At 42.5% G+C, this 21907-nt stretch overlaps 1 protein-coding gene across 2 annotated transcripts in view; it reads left to right on the forward strand.

Annotated features, from left to right (window-relative positions):
* The window catches only part of SH3TC2 (SH3 domain and tetratricopeptide repeats 2), a 57880-nt gene extending 43397 nt beyond the window's left edge, over positions 1 to 14483 (forward strand). The window contains exons 13-17 of one of the 2 annotated variants that reach the window (XM_079144746.1): positions 2621 to 2771; positions 3453 to 3575; positions 4725 to 4875; positions 6724 to 6935; positions 8508 to 14483. In XM_079144746.1, the coding sequence (XP_079000872.1) occupies positions 2621 to 2771; positions 3453 to 3575; positions 4725 to 4875; positions 6724 to 6935; positions 8508 to 8699 (829 nt within the window). In that variant the 3' untranslated portion in view covers positions 8700 to 14483. The remainder of the gene's footprint in view (positions 1 to 2620; positions 2772 to 3452; positions 3576 to 4724; positions 4876 to 6723; positions 6936 to 8507) is intronic. The other variant, XM_079144747.1, reaches the window with a different exon arrangement.
* The last annotated feature ends 7424 nt before the right edge of the window (positions 14484 to 21907 follow it).

The raw sequence follows: 21907 nt of genomic DNA on the forward strand, positions 1-21907 counted from the left end.
GAAAGTGCATGTCCCAATACCTGGCAAAGGTTTAGCTCTCAGATATCGTTAGTCCCTATTATCAGAACAGGACAGAAGCAATTAGTGGAGGCTGGTCTTTGGCTAGAGGTCAGGCAGACTCATCTAGGCTGGGCAGGGATTTGAGAAGTTCTGAAGGATTGGCAGGAGGGTGCATGGGATTATGTGCAGGTGTGTTGGGGTTACTTGGCCCACATGGCTGATGTTCAGGAAGGGTGAAGGAAACAAGGACTGAGACCTAGAGACTGAACTTTGGAAAGAAAAAATGAGAAGAAGGGAAGAATGAGAACCAGAAAGGAGGGGGCATAAATACCAGGGCCGGGCATATGCCGAGGATTCCCAGGAGTGCACAAGAGTGAGTTGGGCTGTTGGCTTCTCTTGATTGGGAAGGCTCACTAGATCTACAGTCTGCAGGTGGTGGCTGGAGGAACTGGGATGCTGGGCCATTTCAGGTCAAACCAGTGGCTCAGCTGGTGAGTGAAATAGTAGAGCTACTGGCAGATGTAAAATAGTGGAGTGGGGAGGGGTTAGAGGAAAGAGTGAAGGAAGCTGGAGACCAGCTCCCCAGTTCAGAACACAAAGGCACCTTTTCTTTTTGTCAGAGATCAGGGAGCAGAGGTGCATCTTGGTGAGAAGGAGTGTCTTTAAAAAACCTTCTGCTTGACTGGAGTCTGGATGTGTGAATAGCTGGATCCCCATAAGTCTTGTCTTCCTCCAGTGGGATGTTTCTTGGAAAGAAAATCTCCTTTCTTCCACAGTCAAGGAAACAAATGCCTGCTCTGTGAGTTGGTTTCTCCGTAAGAATCCAAATCTTGTTCCCTGAGGGTCTGGAGAAAACAACTTCAGCCCAAGGACATCCCAGGACAGCAAATGGTAACAAACAAAAACACAGCCGGAAATAGGATCAGAATGAGATTTATGGGTCCTGACTTCATCAACTGTTCCAGGGAGAGTGGGAGAGCAGTGGAGGCCAGGCAGGCTGAACCTCTTAATCCTGCTTGAGGTCCTGGGGTACCAAGCAGGAGAGAAAAGACAGGATTCCCTCCAGTGAGGTTATCACAGCTCAACCAGGGGGGGTCAGTGGCTACCTCCACATTACATGGAGCTTCTCAGCTCTCAGAATAGTCTCAGTAACAAATTTGACACTCTAAAACTTGAGAGAGGCCAGTGCCCCTCCTGGATTGAAATAAATCTTATTTCAAGGATGAGGGATCAAGGAGAGCTTGAGTTCTTTCTTCCCAGTTCTTACATGGCCCAGATCCTTGGCACTCTCTCCAGAAGGCCAACAGCTGCCTTGTTGGTGAAAACAAAGGTGGTCTCATCAGTCCCAGGCAATGCTTGCCTCTGACACTGCAGAGATGGAACCTGGCAACCGAGTTGTCTATGATGAGGGAGTGTATTAATCCATTTTCTATTGCTACAACAAAATACCTAAGGTTGGGTGATAAATAAAAGAGAGGTTTATTTAGCTCAATTTTAGAGATTCAAGGGAAAGGTCATTCTCAGCCCAGTTCTGGTGGAAGCCTCATAGCTGATGGCATCAGGATGGCAGGAGAGTGTGGTGAGCCAGGAAGCCAGAATGCCAGGAAGGGCTGGCGTTGCTCTTTTATAACCACTCACTCCAGTGGGTCTTATAGGTGAGCTATATTGGGGGTAATGCCCCTAGTAACCCAATGACCTTGGACTAAGCAACCCCCGTAAAGGCCACCCTGAAGATCAAGCCTCCAATACACGCACCTTTGTAGGACAAGCCACATCAAACCCATAGCAGGTGGTAACTTCCTGTCTCAATGAGGACTCCCTAAGTGTCCACAGATGTGGTTGATGCTGATCATTGTTTCTAGAAGGATATGTGTGATTTGGGGCAGTGGTTCTTAAACTTTGGTGTGCCTGAGCATGAACTGGGTGTGTCTTAGGAATTTAGATTTCTGGATTGCAACTGTAATGATTCTGATTCAGTCTGTCTGAGGCAGCTCTGTTGGTCTGTGGTGTGATGAAGCTTCCCAGGTAAGGCCAGTGCAGCTGGGCCATGAATCATGCTTTGAGAATCGTGGGTGGGGTGAGATGAGTTTTGGAGTAGGACTCAGGAGAAGGGAATTCTGGTCTTGGATCTTCCTCTAGTGTGCTGTGTAAACCTTGGGCAAGTTGCCTTCCATTTCTGGGCCTGTTTCTTCTATAAAATAAAGGGGTCATACTGGATCAGCAAGTCTCAACCCAGACTGCACAAGAGGGTTCTATGGTAGCTTGGACAAAATGCTGGTGCCTGGGCCACACTCCCAGAGACCCAGGGCTCAGGCTGGCATGGCATTTCAACACTTTGGGTGGATTGTGTGGTTTGGCCACACGTCTGTTTAGAAAGCTGCAGGTGACCCTAATTGCTGTGGGATTGAGGACTACTGTCTCTCTGATTCCCAGTTTTCCTTCCCGTTGTGGAATTCTGGACCTGTACAATGCCACATTTTCTATGCCTCATTTCTTCATTAATCCTTGTCCCAAGGGAAGGGTTTTCTGTGTAATACAATTCCCCAGCAGTGAAAGGGTACTGAATAATGAAAGCATTTCCAAATAATTAAGACATCATTAAAGCACCTCTGCCTCCCAGGTCCCTCAGGAGGTCGCTCACCTGCATCAAGGAGAGCCTGCGCATATTCATCGACCTGGGGGAGACAGACAAGGCTGCTGAGGCCTGGCTAGGGGCCGGGCGACTCCACTACCTCATGCAGGAGGACGAGCTGGTGGAGCTGTACCTGCAGGTTGGTAGGGATCTGCTGACATGGGCCACTTTAGGAGGCAGCTGTTCTCTCCAGATTGATTGGCTGGAACCAGAGAGGGCGATGTCCATGCGGAGAGGTCCTGGGGACTGGGAGAAGGGGACTGGGCTGGAAGATAGGGCATTTGTTTGCCGCTAACTATTGTTGTGAACTGAAGAGCTTTGTATTCTTTCCAGGTCTTACTGTCTCTGACCAGGAAGTGCAGGGTTTTGTATTAGATCCCTGATTTCCCGTTTCAGTCATTTATCCATTAAGCTCCTGGCTTTGCTGTCTTTGTGTCTTCTGTACCATTATTTACTCATTTTTCTTTGATTCAACTTACTTTTTAGACTTAGCTTTCTCCTAAATAATGCCATTTGAAACCACTGGTTTGATCTGTTATTAATCTTTTTTTCCTTCCCTAAAATACTTTAAAATAAATAATTAATTATTAAAATTCACTTCTTGTACCCCTAAAAGAAATCTCTCACGTGTGTTGGGGAAATGTCAGACCAAGAATCCCTGAGTCTTCTTCCTTACCTTTGTGTGTACAGGCCGATACCATATATAGGGGAACTTCAGCAGAGGGTGAAATGTAGGTGGGATTTGGGTTGTATTCCTGCCAGTCAGTGGAGGTCTGGAAGCCCTTCTCTCTGCCTTTGACAGCCTCTCTGTCCCACCCAGGCAGCCATCCAGACAGCTTTGAAGTCAGAGGAGCCCTCCCTGGCCCTCAAACTCTACGAAGAAGCTGGCGACGTGTTCTTCAATGGGACCCGTCACCGGCACCGCGCGGTGGAGTATTATCGAGTGAGTTGCTGACTGTGCTGTGGTTGAGCCAGGCCGGGCACAATGTGTGCAGGCGCACACTAGACTTCAGCCCAGGTCCCTTCTACCCTTTCTTGTTGGTATTTCTTTTCCTTCCCTTCCTTTTCCAGTGCTCACGTACTCACCCTTCCTTAAATCTGCAGAGAGATCTGATAAACTCAGAGCCATTCTCAGCCTTGATAAGTTATCCTTCCTGGAATAATACCCCATAGTGATCACATCTCATGGGTGCATGGACTTTATAACACACAAACTTGTTTACCAGTGTTCACAACTTTGCTCTTGGTGGGGGGAGGGTGGTGTGGCGGGAGATTATGTAAAATGGTGCATAGGTGGACACTGAAAACATTTTACTATGTTATTATTAGGCATGCATTAAAATGTTCTTTTAAAATTTAAAATGCCTACTACCAGCTCGTCAAATTCATGATTTCACAAATATTATTGCAAAGAATAAGACAGGAAAATCAGAAGTGATATAAAAAATAGTGCTAACTAAATAAATGCCCAGATATTAAGCAGATGCATTCATTGTTCATCGCTGGCTGATGTTTGGGCAATCTCCTTATCTTATTTGATCCTAAAATTTTATTCATTCAGATATTCATTCATTTGTTCAGTTATTTACTCTTCAGGCACCTAGGATGTGCCAGCACTGGACTAGAGGTGGGCAGAACAAGAAACATACCCCTGGCTTTCAATCTGGGCACTCTTTCATAGGCATTTTGTAGATGAGAAAATTGAGGCTCAGAGACATGAAGTGACCCACTTACAAATTCACCATCATAAAATAACAGAAATTAGCATTTACTGAGCACCATATGATGCTATGCACACACTTCACTTGTATGTGTCCTTCACAGATGAGCGCTGTGTACCAAGCTGAATTACTTCCCAGGTGACCTTAGGAAAAGTCACTTCCCTTTCCTGTCCCCCATTGTGGGAGGCCTAATAACCTCTCGTTCTTCAACCTCTCAGATCTGTCAAAGCACCAAAAGCAAGCATCAGGAGAGTGAGTTGAAAAGAGCCTCACCTGTAGACAGAGCTGGCCATCCCCTATCCCAGCCAGGAGAGTACAGGACTTAAGAGTGCATGTACCACAGACTAAGGTTCCCGTACCTATGTCCTCAGGTTGGGGCTGTTCCTTTAGCAAGGAGGATGAAGGTGCTGAGAACTGAGCTCCGGATTTTCAACAAGCTGACAGAGCTGCAAATCAGCCTTCAGGGCTATGAGAAGGCTTTGGAATTTGCCACACTGGCTGCCAGGCTGAGCTTAGTCACAGGTAGGTGGTCCCAATGGGCAGGTTCATGGAATGGGAGGGGCAAGCACTGGTCAAGCATGGATAATAAAGCATAGGCTTTGGCTCTGGATTCAGACTTCATGGGTTTAAATCCCAGGTCCAACTGTCAGGGAAACTTTAAGCATTCTGCTTAACTTCCATGAGGAGAACCTTTTCTTTAGGGAATCATCCTAGCAAACCCTGATCAGCAAACTCACTCTACTTGAGTTTGTTATCAGCAAGGCAGGATTAAAAACAGTGCCCACCTTGTGCATTTGTTAAGATGCCCAGAGATAATTCACACAAAGGCTGTTAGCACAGTGCTAGGCACAAGAGTCCATGGTCAGTGTTACCTCTGCCACACTTACCATACATTATAATTGATACCATTTCTGAGTGTAAATTAAATGGTATTTTATCCCATGCATAGACAAATCCTCCATTACCTATGGACTTTGCTCTGAGTTCTTAATTGATTGATAGTCAAAAGCATATTCTTAATTGATTGTAGTCAAAAGCATATTTTCCCATGGAACAGAAATGTAAGTGAAGGCTAGGTTCCCATTAGCCTAACTCACAATATAGTTGAAATAGCTTATATTTGCAGCAAAAGCTAGTAGAAACAATCTAAGTCATTAAAACAGCAAAGGCAGAATAAAAAATTGTGTTAAGAAAGCTTGTCTTGAATGTTAGTGCTTGAGGAAAAGCAGGTCTGATTAGAGAAGGCCTGATTAGATGGAGGGGTAAGTCGAGTCTTCTGTGGTGGCTCTAGAAGGCACTTGTGAGTACTTTCAAGGACATCTGATGTGGATGATGGTGGACTTTATTGTATCTAATTGCACTTGGGAGCTCTTGCTCTTGTTTTCTTGCTATTTTTTTTTTTTTTTTTTTTAAACTGCAGAAACCTCATCCAAATGACTGTCTGCTAATGTCAGGAAAGGGATTAGGGGCCCTCACAGCTCTGTCTGAACACTCTACCCCTCCCAGACAGAGACTGAAGGGAGGCTGTGTACATGCCTCATGCATGTGCATCTGTGTCACTGGATTTTTCCATGTCAGAGAATTTTCTCTCCTTTGGGAACTTTCTCTTCTAATTTTGACTTTTGGCCCTTTGAAACTTCAAAGTAATGTTTTTAGGGGACATCCAACAGCCACTTGGCACATATTCCAAAGATACAATAATAAGCCTTTGTACCCTATTAAGGGCTATTTTGTATTAGAGAGGTTAGTTATTAAAACAAGCAGCTCACCAAACCCCCCAAAAGAAGTCACAGGCCCATTAGAAACCAGGGTTGTAAAGTGTGTGGGTCTCTGTTGGAGTACATGAGACTGAGAGTTGGTCAAGGAGCCAGGGATTGGCTGCTATTGGTGGTACGTTCAGGGAGCTCTCTGAAGAGGCTTTCATGGGGAGAAGACATTTGTTATATAGCTATTCATCATAAGGAATTCCTAGTTGCTCAATGAAGCTAGTCATGTCACCATGTCCCATCACAGAGGTTTAAAAATAATTCTGCCCACAAGCCTGAATGACAGTGTCATCTGCCATGAGGAGAACATTTTCTTTAGGGAATCCTCCCAGCAAACCCTGGCCAGCAAACTCACTCTGCTTGGTTACCCTCAGAGAGTCCCATGTTTTCTTTATAGCACTCTTTGCAGGTACAATTTTTATATTTGTCTATGGAGTTATTTAAGGAATGTCTAATATCTACCAGACCATAAGCCTCATACAGGCAGGGCCCTCCTCTGTGTTATTTCCTCTGCCCCAGGCATCTAGTAGAGCTTCAGAAAGTCTTATGGAATGAATGCGTGACCTAATGATGCAAAGTGCTGGCCATGGGCTATCTGTCTCAGTCTTCCAATCCCTAGGAGATCAGAAGCAGGAGCTGGTGGCCTTTCACCGCCTAGCTACTGTGTACTACGCATTGCACATGTACGAGATGGCCGAGGACTGCTACCTAAAGACTCTGTCCCTTTGCCCACCATGGCTGCAGAGTCCCAAGGAGGCACTGTACTATGCTAAGGTGTATTGTCGCCTGGGCCAACTCACCTTCTACCAGCTGAAGGTAAGAACCAGACTTCCGCAGTCATGTAAACGGCCACCCAGCTGTACCCTTCCCTCACCCAAAGATAGTGAGGAATGTTTGGGGTGGAGCTGAGGGGGTCAGAGGCACCAAGATGAGGAGTTTTGGTTCGCCATAGGGAGTGGCTCCGCAGGAGACACAATGGCTCTTTCCACTAAGCCTCATGGTGACCTCAAAAGTGCTCCTATCTTACTAAGGAGATAGATCCTAGCCCTGCCGTAACTCCTATGGCTTCCTTATCTACCAGATACTCTAGGCACATTGCCTAGTGCCTGTGAATCCCTGGAGGGGCCTGCAAAGATATGTGAGCCCTGCTACCTGCAAGGAAAGCATAAAAACAAAACTCCCCCAAACTATAAGCTCCAAAATAAAAATCAAAATTAATACTTAATTGTCTGTCCACAAAATATCATAGCTCAACTGCAACTCATTTTTATGAAGTTTTACAAAACTATTTCATGAGAAATGCAAGTGTGTACTAATGTATTTGAGAAAATGAAGGATAGGACCCTTGAATGTACGTGTGCCTAGGTCCTAAGAAGGCTTTAACCCAAGAAGGCTTGCTGGGCTGGAGTTGAAAGGACTTATTTTACCAGCCACTTCTTGAATCGTGTTGGTAGTCTGCAATTCTGTTACAACTCTGACCCTAGAACTGTGTCCCCAGTTTTAGCTTCCCCTTACCAGAGGTCTCTGTCTTCCCCAGCACAATCCCTGATCTCTCAGTTCTGATTCTCACCTATGTTTGACTCATGCAAACCTCAGTGCCACTCTGCTGTTCCTTTCTATGGACCAGACTTTGTTTTTGGCTTGAATTAATCATTCACTGATGAGGGTTAATAAGAACCAGACATCTCAGTATGAATCTCCCTCAAAGAAGCATCAGTTTCTCATCCCTACCATGTGGGAAGGGACAGGGGAAGGTTCGGGGACAGAGTGTACATGATCTGATTGAACCAACCACGGGATTGCAAAGAGAAGAGCTCAACTAAAACAACCTTAAGCAGCCTGTGCGATCCATTGGTAAATATCTGGAGAACTGAGGCATAGGTTTAACTTCAGGTGGTTCTGGGTCCTGATACTCCAGCAACATCATGGATTGCCTTATCTCCTGCTGTACCCCTTGGCTCTGTGTATTTTTTTTCTCTGTGTTTTTTGACCTCCTTTCCCTTCAGCTACTGGGAGGCTCAAGCCCATGTCCAAAAGGATGAGTGACCATTTTCCCTGTTGGTTCAACCAGAAGAGTCCTGGAGAGTGATGGATAGGTCAGGTTGGGCCATGTACACACCCTTGAAGCACTATGTCCAGGGCAGTGATGTTTCATGACTGGCCCAGCCTGGGTTTCATGAGAGGCCCAGATGCTGCCTCTGTCTGCAGAGGAGGGGGACTGTGATTAGCAGTGCCCCTGGGACCACAGTGGAGTGGGTGAGGAGCTCTCCAGGGGAAGCAGGACATGGGGATGGGATGTGAGTAGAGAAGTAGTTAAGTGTTCCTCCAAGTTTGTCCTCAAAGTGTTTGCTAATGCTGTTTCTTCTTTGCCCCATATTGTGGGATTAGGATACCCATGATGCCATTGAGTACTTCCTGTTGGCGTTGGCAGCCGCAGTCCTGCTTGGTGATGAAGAACTGCAGGACACCATTAGGAACAGACTGGACAGTATCTGCCAGAGCCCCTTGTGGCAGAGTAGTCCCTTGGGGTGCTCCTCAGAGAGGGCATGGTGGCTGAGTGGCAGGGGTCTGGCCCTCTGAGGAGAGCTGTCCCATCTCTGACCAGTTGGTATGGTCAGTTGCTGCCTCCTTGGCCTGGGCTCCTAAGTCCTAATCAGAAGGGTCTGGATCATCACCTGGCGTAGCCCCCTCATTTTACAATGAGAAGAGTGAAGCCCAGAGGGAGAGAGAATCATTCGGGGCCACCCAAGGAGCTGATGATGGAGCCGCAGTGAGAAGTCCTGGCTCAGGGATTTGCTCGGGAAACTTTTCCAGGCGACTGTGGCCCTACCACACAACCTCTGAAATATACTTTCTTGACACAGGATTCTGGAGAAAATGAGAAACCTTGCCCCCTGGAAACCTTCCTTCCTTCCCCTGTGAGGAAATCAGGTACCACACTGGTGAAAAGACAAACAGATTGGAGTATATGCTCTTCACTAGTTTTCTCAGGGACAGATCCTGTCACTTAACAGTGGAGGAACCCACAGTTTCCTCTCCTTCTTCAAAACCAAAGGAGGTGCCACTCTTCAGTCTTGTGGGGACTGGCAGGAGAGAATCCACCATGCTCTTACCTTGGAAAGGCCAGGTCAAGCACACAGAGGGTGAGATCTGACTGGAATTCATTAACTCTATCCTTCCCTGAGTCTGTACTTCCGCATAACATCCCAGAAATCCCCACAAAGCTTTCAAAGGCCAAATCTTGAAAAATGAGCATTAAGAAAATTACCACATAAACTATTTGTAAATAGTGTACATCATTACATATTGACCATTTATATTTACACACAAATTTGTCTCCTTTGTGGTGGGCACAAATGAAATGGGTTGAAGGATGGACTAAACACCAAGGTGCCATACTGATTTCAGGGTAGCCCCTTCACAAAGCAACTCTATCAATTATCTGTAAAATACCGAGTGGCGTGAAACAACATTTATTTATCATCTCCCAGTTTCCGTGGAGCAGAAATCAAAGTGCAACTTAAAAATGGTTCAGGGTGCCTCAGGGTGGCTCACAGGCTGCAGTCAGGGTGTCAGCTGGGGCTGCTACTGTCATGAGTTAAGCATCTGTTTCCAAGTGCACTGGCACAGTTGTTGGCTGGAGCCCATTCCTCACTGACTGCCCACAGTCACTTGCCACGTGGGTCTATCCATGCAGAAGTTCACAACATGGCAGCTTGCTTCCTCAGAGTAAGTAAGGGAGAAAAACAGGAGGGAGAGTGAGAGAGAGAACCAAGTCGCAAGCTTTTCATGACCTAATTGCAGAACTGACATCCCTTTAGTTTTGCCTATTGTATTCATTACAAGTGAGTAACTAAGGTCAACCAGCTCACATAAAGGGAGACAGTTACCAACAGCATGAACATCAGGATGTAGGGAATCACTGGGGATCATTTCAGGAGCTGCCTACTATACTATCTGAGTTTTTTTTTTTTTTCTTTGAGGGGGGTCCTGGGGATTAAACACAGGGGTGCTTTACTGCTGAGCTATATCCCCAGTCTGTTTTATTTTGTATTTTGAGACAGGACCTCACTAAGTTGCTGAGGTTGGCCTCAACCTTGCCTGCCTCAGTCTTCCAAGTTGCTAGGATTATAGGTGTATGCCACTGTGCCTGGCTACTGAGTTCTTTAATGGAATCAGGAATTCTCTAAGGCAGTATGTTCCAAAAAGCATCACATGTGAGACTGTTGGAAATGCCAGTTCTTGGGCCCCACTAAGACATCTAAATCAGAATCTCTGGAGACCAGAGCCCTAGCTCTTGAAAGCTCTCCAGGTGATTTGAATGCATATTAAAATTTGAGGAACCTTCTAAGATAGGGGTTCTCAGGTAGTGTGCATAAGAATTACCTAAGGAACTTGTTGAACATGAATTTACTAGCTTCTTCTCTTATAATTCTGGTTCAGTAGGCCAGGGATATCTCAGGAACAGGCATGTTAGGTGAGCAAGTCCAGTGATCCTAATGTGAGTGGTCCACCCTTGCTCTGAGTGGTGTGCACATATAAGGAGATCAGGCCATCAGGATCTCCACCTGATGCCCCTCAGTTTAGGTGTGACCGTGAGACCATCTGACCTTTATTTCTAGCTCTTTAGGCTGACCTGGCGTTGCTCATGTGATGAGCTGGGAAGGGAAAGGTACACTGAGTGTCCATTTCATCTTCTGGTCCCCAAGGTGGTCTACGCATAGGCACATTTTTTTCTCTTAGGGGCTTGGTTGGTTGTCAAATGCTTCTACTCTAGAAAGTATTTTTTCCTAGGAAGGAAATGAAATGATTTAATCCATTACCATGTAAAATAGATGCAGTTTTTCTCCCACCACAAGCTATAGAATCTCCAAGCTGGGAGGAATGCTGTGGTTGAATCTTCCATGCAGAGTCCTTTCAACAACATTCTTGGGAGATGGTCAGGGGCACATGCATTCCAGAACAATTACACAGCTTGTATTTGAAGAAGGCTTGCTTGGTCCTGGAACCCTTGCTGCAAACCATTCCCAATGTGATTTGGGTTACAGATTCTTTCCCTTACCCACCAACTGATCATTCTCCTTTGACCGGATTTGATGCTGTTCCTCTGAAAGGGTGATTCCAAGAACTGCACCAGAATTTTGATATTGGCTGGTGGGTGAAGAGTAGGAAGCGATATTACTTTAATTAATGTTAATTATGAGGTCTCGCATCTTACATTTGTATTAAGGGTTTTCTCCTTCCCAGCAGTCACATCTTAATCTTAGCTCACATTGAGCTTTATCACCACTTAAAGCCTCTGTATCTTCTCACATGAACTTATGTTTGGCCAGATCTTTCTCAATTGCTGCAAATACACATGTAAACAGATATATGCATATGCAAATGCCTACACAGGCACATACCACATATGTGAAGGGCATTATGTCTATCCACCTTACATTCCATTGAAAGTTTCAATTGCATTTTTCTAATTCTGTGTGTTTTGATTCACCTGTGAATCTGGTAAATTTGCCTCTAACCAGGTCAGATATAAATATTCAGAGTGTTTCCAAAGACAAGGGTAAGACTCTTTTTTCAATGAGCAAAACATTGTGCAATATAATTGCGATTACTATATTCTCTATGTTAATTCCTTGCTTAGTCTTTAAAAGTGTTTGAAATCTTCATTTTGAAAATGTGGACTGTTTCCCTTGGGATGGTGTTGTTGCTCTTTTTCTCATGATCCACAGACAGTGAAGTGGTGATTGAATCTGGTCTCTATTTATTATGCATATATTACAGCCCAAGGTGAATTCATCACCTTCTTTATCTTATTCCTCCTCCCCAAATTTCTGTGGGTCACCTCCCTCCTGGCTCCTTGTATTCAATCTAAATAAAGAACAAGGACAGAATTGCAACATCATGGAAAACCCTGTAGCATGTTTTCTCGGCTTTCAGGTGCAATACTTCCCTATCCAGTAGTGTTAATATTCTGAACATGAATACTGCTTTTATGGTTTCCTTATTTGCTTTTCCATTAATTTAAGACCATTTTATATATATTGTATATATCTTTGTTCTTTTAAAATACAATGTAACTAATTTGATAGAAGTTTATTTCGGGAAGGGAATATAAAGGGGAGAAGGTGTTGGCCTCAGGGTTGCAATTCACTAAATTACAGGAAGACTTTGGGTAAGTCACTTAACCTCTACGCACCTCAGATCTTGTTCTTTAAAATAAGTTTCACTCCAGGTTCCTTTTCTGTGATGTTATTTCCTTACTGCATGAACAGGATAAGAGAGGGTATATGGGACATGAAATTATATCTTCTTATACCCTAATTTTAGTCTCTTCTTTTTACAGGCAAGTAAACTGAGAAACAGAAAAGTGATTTTTCTCCTAGTACCATGGACAGTTAGTGGCAAACACAGCAGTATGTTAGGTCTCATGACTTAAGGATGTAATTGCACGAATGGCAGAATTTCTGTTATTCAGGGCCACCTTCACAGGTGCATGGATATGTGTGTGGCATTCATTTATCACCATATGCATCACCCAAACAGCTTTTTGCCAAAGTTTTAAAAAAATTGATTTACATCCTTCATTAATATAGGTTCATTTTATAAAGAATATTGGTTCATATATGAGACAAACTTATATTGTTCCCATAAGTAGAATTCCTTAGATAATAACAAATACAATGGAAACAAAACAATGTACTACTTTGGAGCTAGGTCCTGTTGTTTGCTGCAAGTGCTCAGCCTGGCCTGATCTGGCATTGTTGGAAAATAGATTAACAAGTGACAGGGAATGAAGAAGACAGACTAAAGCCAGTCACCTTCTTTTTGAGCACTACAAAAATGAAGGAAGTGGCTAAGAGGACTGACCTCCTCACAAGGAAGGTCAGTGACTTCCAAGTCGTATCTGGGCACATACTTCCCAAATCAGGGAAGTTGGGGCCTTTTTGGGGAAGAGAAAGGGGCAAAAGCTGTACTATACAGTGTGATTCAGGTTCAGAAACATTGTGATGGGAGTCAGTTGTGGGGTACTATGGAGGATAAGAGGAGGGATTTTAGCAGGCATGGGAGCAAGGGCATCCTGGAGAAAGTGATGTCTAAGCTGAATCCAGAACAGAAAGATCTACTTAATTCTAAAGGTGGATCAGCAAGTTGGCATTGACAGACAGGGCATGTGGCAAGCAATGGTCCAGAGTGGGGGGGAGGCATGATGCTTCCTGAGAACAGCAGTGAGTTCAGTGAGGCAGGAGCAGAGTGAGGGGAGCAGGGATGGGAGTTGAATGAGAGGTTGGAGCAGGGGTGGAGACAGGCACTCGGGCTCTGACTTCACCTTGAGGGTAAGAGTGAGCCACAGAAGAGTTACAAAGTAGCTAAGTGACACATGGGATTTGTGCTTTAGAAAGATGATTCTGGAAGAAACTCGAGAATGGATTAAGGGGAGATGGGAGGCCCGTTAGGACCTGTCTGTTGCAACAGGCACTCCAGACCTTATTTAAATTTCACCCTTTTCCCTACTAATGCCCTTTTCCCACCCAGGATCCAGCCCACGGTACCACATTGCATTAGTCGCCATGTTTCTTTATCCAGCTCAGACCTCTAACATTTTCTTAATATTTTCTTTCTCAGTTTTTTTATGACCTTGAGAGTCTTGGCCTTCCTTCATTTTGGTAGTTGCTCCTATTAAGATGAGGAGGAAGAAATTCAAGGAAATAGGTTCCGTACTCACCAGGTTGGCAGCAAGGGAATATGTTTCGGGGTCAGGCATCACTGGGTGAGAATCTGTTTCTTACTGGCTGTGTGATCTTTAGCAAATTAAATTCTCTGAGCCAAGCATTGTCAACATGTAAAAGTACCAAGTACACACAGTGCCTGGTGTAGAAGGTAAACACTAGATGGTCTGTAAAAGACTTTTTTTTTTAACCTTTATTTCATACAGAAGGAAATGGGTGAAGCAAATCTATCTTTAAAAAAATTCTTTTTATTTGTACTAACTAGTTGTATATGACAGTAGAATGCATTTATACATTTTGATAGATCATACATAAATGGAGTATAATTTCTCTTTTTTCTGATTATACATATTGTAGGATCACATAGGTCATGCAGTCATATATGTACACAAGGTAATAATATCTGCTTCACTCTATCATCCTTCCTACTCTCATGCCCCTTCCCCTCCCTTCACTCTTCTCTACCCAATATAAAGTAACTCTATTCTTCCCTATTTCACCCCCATTATAGTGAATTAGTATCCTTATATCAGAGAAAACATTCGACCTTTGAGTTTGGCTTATTTCGCTTAGCATGATATTCTCTAACTCCATTCATTTATCAGCCGATGCCATAATTTCACTCTTATTTAAATCTGAGTAATATTCCATTATATATATATATCTATATAATATTTTCTTTATCCATTTTCTTTATCCATTCATCTGTTGAGGGCACCTAGGTTGGTTCCATAGTTTAGCTATTGTGAATTGAGCTGCTATAAACATTGATGTGGCTGTGTCACTGTAGTATGCTGATTTTAAGTCCTTTGGGTATAAACCAAGGAGTGGGATAACTAAATTCAATGGAAAGCATCACCAATAGACTAGACCATTTGGAAGACAGAACCTCAGACAATGAAGACAACATTTTTAATATTGAAAATAAAGTTGACCATGCAGAGAAGATGGTAAGAATCCATGAACAGAACTTTCAAGAATTATGTGATAACATGAAAGGACCAAATTTAAGAGTTATCAGGATAGATGAAAGAGCAGAGATACAAACCAAGAGAATGCACAAACTCTTCAATGACATAATATGAGAAAATTTCCCAAACCTAAAGAATTAAATGGAAAATCAAATACAGAAGGCTTACAGGACCCCAAATGTACAAAATTACAGCAGACCCACACCAAGATACATTAAAATGAAAATGACTAAAATACAGAAAAGGATAAAATCTTAAAGGCCATGAGAGAAAAAAAGCAAATTACGAATGGGGGAAAACCAATTCGAATCTCAACTGATTTCTCAGCCCAGACCCTCAAAGCTAGGAGATCATGGAGCAACGTATTTCAAGCTCTGAAAGAAAATGGATGCCAACCAAGAATTTTATATCCAGCAAAATTAAATTTCAGATCTGAAGATGATATAAAAACCATTCATGATAAACAAAAGTTAAAAGAATTCACAATTAGAAAGCCTGCACTTATAGAACACTCTCAACAAAATATTCCATGAGGATAAAGTGAAAAAAAAAAAACAAAACAAAACAGTGAAAACCAGCAAAGGGAGGAACTACACTAAAGGAATAGTCAAAGGAGAAACCAAATCAAAATAAAAGCCAGAAATAAACCAAAATGACCAGGAACACAAACCATATCTCAACCTTGAATGTTAATCACTTAAACTTATTAATCAAAAGTCATAGACTTACAGATTGATGAAAAAACAAGACCCAACAATATGCAAATTTATCTTTGGGGATAATCTTTTATCTAAGGAAGAAAGAAACCTAATCCAGGACTCAAAACTAATGAGGTTATTTTTGAAAAGAAGTCAATTTTTGTGTTCTAAAAAATGCATATTATGACCCCACCCATCAGTCTACTTATTTTAAAGTTAAGCTTTAAACTTTCTATTCTAGGTTTTATCTTCTATTTTGCCATTTAGTCACATTTTGTTTCTTTCTGGAGTAAACCTTGATGAGAAGAACTGTAGCCAGGCCTCTGATGGTAGTCAGGACTCTGGTCCAGCATTCAGGGACATGTGTGTCTGAAGCATGCCTCACTGAGGGATCCAAGTGAGTTACTTTATCTCTTTAACACTCAATTATTCCTCTTCTTGGAGTTTTAATTGAGATAATGTGTGTGGATAACTTGGCATGAGCACTCAATCTGTGGTAGTGTCACAAGGAAGCAGAATTAAGTATCTGGCTTTGCTCCCTTCAGTGTGGACAGGGTGTTGGGGGTGGCCTTTGCTCTTAGACCTTAACCTTGGCCATCTTACCTCTTGGGGGGGATTGCATTTCTTTCCCAGTATGTACCTACATGTTATCCTCACCCTAGTTGATATTTTAGAACTCAGAGGGGTTAGTGGACATAGTCCACTTCTGCTGGAAGTCTGGGCTCTGAGAACTTGCAGCTGGTTCACATTCTCCTAAAGGCTGTCTTCTCTCCAGGGAAGCAGAGATACGTGGTGGCAGCTTAGAGGGCGTGGACTTTGACCATCTATGGAATCAGAGGTGGGACCAAGAATAATGTGTGGCTGAAACTCTGTACGGGGTGGCTCAGCTTAGTTTCTCAGGAGAGGATGATAGGCAGGTGAAGGGAGGCTTTACTTTTGAAATTATTTAAAGGCAGGAACTCCACCTCCCATTTCTGGGCTTCCTCTGAGTCATTGTCCAGGGCATCAAGGTAGATCAAGGAATGAGTCCTTTTCAGGTGAGCTTCAGACAGTTTAGGTGTGGGGAGGATGGCTGAGGTCACATGGGTAATGAATGAGAAGGCAGGCTAATCAGGGTCCCTCTCTGGGAGGAATCAAGAACTCCAGCAGGGGGCAGTAATGCTTTTCTTAAATAGTACATACATATCATTACCAAAGAATGTGTTTAATAGCTCTGGGTCAGCCTACAACAGCAGTGTTCAAACCCAGACCCATAGTAACAAAGATGCTTTACATTGTATTCCAGTACACATATGCGTAAACTTACATTTTTTTGGACAAATACTTTTAATTCCTTATAACATGGAATGTACTCATCTATTTTTTTAAAAATACTATTGTATTTAAAAAAAAATCAGTATGTCTTGTCAAGTGGATTTTTCTCACTAACATACAGTTTGAAAGGTGCTGACCTGGAGGTTAGTCTTTAAAAAAGTACAGGAGAGCTCTGGCTTTTGGTTTTCTTATATCTCATTTGATGGACAACTTGTTTTTTAAAAAAGAATTTAATCTTTATTTTTTACTTATTTATTTTTATGTGGTGCTGAGGATTGAACCCAGGGCCTCACCTGTGCAGGCAAGCACTCTACCACTGAACCACAACCCCAGCTCTGATGGACAATTTTTTGAGACTAGAGATTGAGTACAATTCAAAATAAAAATAATGGTTGACATTGAATGCATTAGTTCTTATGCAATATCTTTGTGAGGATTCTCTCCTATAATCTGCCCCCCCCCAAAAAAAAAAAAAACATTTTGAGACAGATGCTATTTAGTTCCATTGAGATTTAGAAAATGGAAGTATTTTGTCTAAGTCTGCATTAGTTAAGTGTTTGGGGTGAGATTTGAATCCAAGTCTCTGCTGCTGGAATCAGAGCACTAAGCCACTATATTATATTTTATGTCTATGACAGGAACATGTTTGTGGGAGAGATGCTATCCCTAATGTGATCATTAATAGTAGCTAGATTAAAACTTGTATCTGCAATTTGCAATATTAGAATGAAATCAACACACTTGATTCTAGTGGGTAAAAAATTAGTAATGTCCAAATGGAAAATGGAAGGAGGAAAAGAAAGCTTATAATGACTTAGTGGAAGCCTAGTGTGGTGGCACATGTCTGTAATCCAAGCAGCTTGGAAGACTAAGGCAGGAGGATCCTGAGTTCAAAGCCCGCTTCAGCAACTTAGTAAGCCTCTAAGCAACTCAGGGAGATCCTACCTCTAAATAAGTTATAGAAAAATGCTGGGGATGTGGCTTAGTGGCTCAGTGGTTGAGTGCCCCTGGATTTTGATGATTCCAAGTGGGATATCGATGAATGAAGGGAACTTGCAAGAAACCCTAAAGTCAACAGTAGAAAAGTATAGACACCTGAGCAAGGTGGGGGGCAGCTAGTGCAGCCACCAGGGTCTCACTCACCATGGTCTTACAGCTTGAATGGTAGCAGCAGCAAGGAGATCAAAGACATGAGATGAATCCTGCTTTTGATGTTGCAGAAAAGCTGTTGGGGACATCCTCCTCCTCCAAATATGTCATATGAAACAAATAGACTGGGAGAAACCCGCATTCATGAGGGGATGCTTTAATTTTCATGCATAAATAGTGGTAGAAGCAGTTTTTCCTTCATTCAGAATGTTTATCAATGCTTAACTGTCTATTCTTTTAGCCTCTTCTTTGATTTGTATTTGGGATTGCTAATTTTTACCATCGTTTATGAAAAGGATTTTTAAAATAGGTCACCTCTCCTGTATTTCATTTTGACCTTTCAGATGTAGAGTATATATTTAAGTATAGGTAGATGTACAGTATATATTTAAATAAGTTTCAGTGTGATGAACATGACTCTCAACCACTTTACCTATCTTGCATAGCCCAGATATTACTTGTTTTGTTCTCAAACTGTCTTAGAAGTTAAGAACTTCTGGTGTTTGTTCCTCTGGGATATACTGGACATTGGCCTATAGAGATACTCATAGGAATGTCCCTGACTTTTCTGATCATTGCCCCAAACAAGCAATGGTGCTAGCTACATCTGCTTTCCTCCCCAGGGAGCTGCCGCAGACCAGCCTGCACTAACAGCTGCATGGTGATCCTGGTGACCGAACAGCTAGGTATTCATAAACAGAACAAAACTGACTTGTCTGTCCTAGAGTATGTAGCTTTGGGATACTGGTGGGTGAAGGGAAGCTTAGCCAAACCAAGAGATGGCATGGTGGATTTGTGTTTTGAGTTGTTTAAAATGCCTAAGGGATTATATAGACTGATATTCTGACCCTCTTCCAAGTCCTGCGGCATTCTTTCTCCTTTTTCCAGTTACATAAAGTCTGCCTGTCTTTCTTTTTCTTCACGTCCTTAGTTTATGTTTTCCCTTTTGCATGTGCTCATAGAACCTCGTGCTTCCTTCTCAGAGCACTTGTCTTAGTTTAAGTTATCTTTCTGTAACTTAATTTTGTCTTTCTTTCTTTGAAATAATGCCTGTGAACTACCTGTACTGGAAGCTCTACAAGAGCCGGGGCCTTGTCAGGGCCACTTGTCTCTGTACTCCAGTCCAGCCCTGTGTCTGTCACATGGCAAATATACAATGGAGATTTGTTGAGCAAGAGAATAAAATAATGAGCGAATGAAACTTTGGATTCAGGTTTTGATGTCTTCTTATTGTTTATGGGAGGGAGAAAGTATTTAAATCATAATCTGCTTGGTAATTGCTCATGAATGATTGGGATATTGGGTGATAGGATGGCTCACAGGCATAGCAGGAGCTCAGTAGAAGTTTATTGACAATAATAAACAAAATCTTCATTTATTTAGAATGAATAATGCGTAGTTATAGATGCAGTGAGCCTCTTCCTAATTTTCAAACAGGTAATAGTTATGAGTAGGGATAACCATGATATTTCACGGGGCCAGTACAAGGCATTGTACTAAAGAATTCACCTGTAGTATAAGGTATCTTCCAAATGACCTACAAAGAAGGTATCATTATCCTTGCTTCCCAGATGAAGAAATCAGGGTTCAAAGTAGTTAGGACATGTGCAGATATGTGGCCTGATCTGAAAAATCAATTCTTTCAATAATTGTGTAATTCTGGTTACACATTTTCTTGTTTGGAACTCAAGAACTTGAAGATAAATACTTCTGTGAACATATGATTGTCCCTTTGCCCTAAGGAGGGAGCACGACCAGAAAATATAAAGGGAGTGACCTTGGCTTATTTCATCAAACACCCCAAGACTTTCATTCAGAGATGGATGGCCTATGGAATACTGGGGATCAGGGAACAGGTGACATCTTTAGAGTATTTTTTTGGTCTACTTGATTAGAGTATTGTTTCAGATGCTAAGACTCCTTTCTCAGGGATCGTAAGTTGAGGGTGTGACCAGATGTAGTCCCTGCCCTGGAGTACCTGTCAGTCTGCTCAGAGGAGACTGGATGCATGTCAGTATGAGACATGCTAGGAGGAAAAATCTGAGTTTAGCTCCAGTAGGATAGAGGAGATGGAGAGCCATCTCTCCACTGATTTTTCTGTCTATCCATTCATTCACCCATTCATCCACCCATCCATCCATCCATCCATCCATCCATCCATCCATCCATCCATCCATCCATCCATTCATCTAAACATTCATCCATCCATCTATTCAGTCAGTCAACCAACAAATATTCAACACCTCTTCTGTTTTAGGCTCACACTCCAGTGAGCTAGTAATGAGTCCCTGACCTCATGGTGCCTGTAAGTTCCTTGGAAGGACAGGGCCTTCTGATAAACTTCTTCATCATTCTCACAAGAACAGTTTAGGTTTCAGCCCATATATTCCAAGAAACTATGTTAAAATTTATACTTCTCTTATACCATTAACTCCTCTTAACATCTCCCTTCCCAAGAATTAATTGCATAGCATAATTGTTCATGGAGTACATACGACAAAACAAGTTCAGAGATGTTACAAAAGAAGACTTCTCATCCCAAGTTCTGCAGGGAGAAAATTAAAGATTCCAGCCCAAGCCTTGTCCATATTACAAGTATTGCATAAAACTTCAGCTGGACTTTTGCTCAATTTCATGGAACTTCAGCTAGCTAATTCTTTTTCATCTGAACAGGTAGTCCAGATGGACAGTGGTACCACTGAATGGCTCCACTGTTTATTAAATGTGACCTAAGACAAGTATTTAAGCTCTTGGTACCTTATGTTCATCATTGGTAAACAGGAATGAAATAGAACTGATGGGACTGCTGTGAGGATCAAATGAGTCAATACATATAAAATACATGATGCATGTACATAGTGTTGGCTGTTTTATAGTGACAGACATTTCAGAAGAGCCCTTTTTTGGGTGAAGAAGGTATGAATTCAGCTTGGAACATGTAGGGAAAGAACTTATATTCTGCATCCAATTGAATGTACAACCAGTATAGTGTCCATATTTTCTACTTTATTATGGGATATGAGGTCCAAGATTCTCTATCTGGGTCACCTCTGCACCTATAGCACTAGAATAATGTCTGATCCATGGAAGATACTCAAAATATTTTTATTAAATAAAAGAACAAATAAATGAATGAATGGACTATAGGTATTATTTACAGTGTATGGATTAAAAAATAAATAAATATGCCCCCTGTAGGACAAGGGTATGACCTGAAATAGAGAGGTACTTTACGGAGTGTGGGCTTCCTGAAGTGTTGAAGGACATGCGATTTCCAGGAAGAAGTTGGTGGGGGCAGTGGTCATTTTCTTTCCAGTTTCAACATGAAGCACCATTCCAGGGTTCTGTGATGTCCTGGACCAGGCCTATAGAACATTCTGAAGTTTTGCCCCAGCCAACCAAGTGGCCAATCCTCATGAAAGAAAAAGAACTTTCTTCCTGTCCTCTAACTTCAAACTGGGGTCAAAGGCCTTGGGCTGGCTTGAAAATAAATAAAAGTCCTGAACAGACAAAAGATATTCTGGAGCCAGTTCTCAATGTAAACACCAGTTTTCCTCTTGGACAAAGCTTCCAGGCACTTCCCTGGGCCCACTGTGACCTCTGTTAGCCTAAAGGCCTGTTGGCTATCACTGATTCTGGTGGGCTTGTGGGAAGTGATGGAGAGGCCTCGAAGAAAGTCAGGGCTAGGTTCTAACAGCTGACTCTGAAAAAACAAAATGTATGTGTGTGTGTGTGTGTGTGTGTGTGTGTATGCATTCTCAAGTCCATTATGAATTTTATTTTTATAAAGAATGTATGATAAGCAATTCAGAAATAACAATAAAATTTAAATACTCTTCATTGTAAATTTCACATAGGCAATTGATTCTCAGAAAATATACCTATTTATGTGGAACTCTTCTATGTAGTATCACTGTGGCTGCAAC

The sequence above is a fragment of the Sciurus vulgaris genome, assembly GCF_902686455.1.
Source record: "Sciurus vulgaris genome assembly, chromosome: 6".
NCBI classification, from domain to species: domain Eukaryota; kingdom Metazoa; phylum Chordata; class Mammalia; order Rodentia; family Sciuridae; genus Sciurus; species Sciurus vulgaris.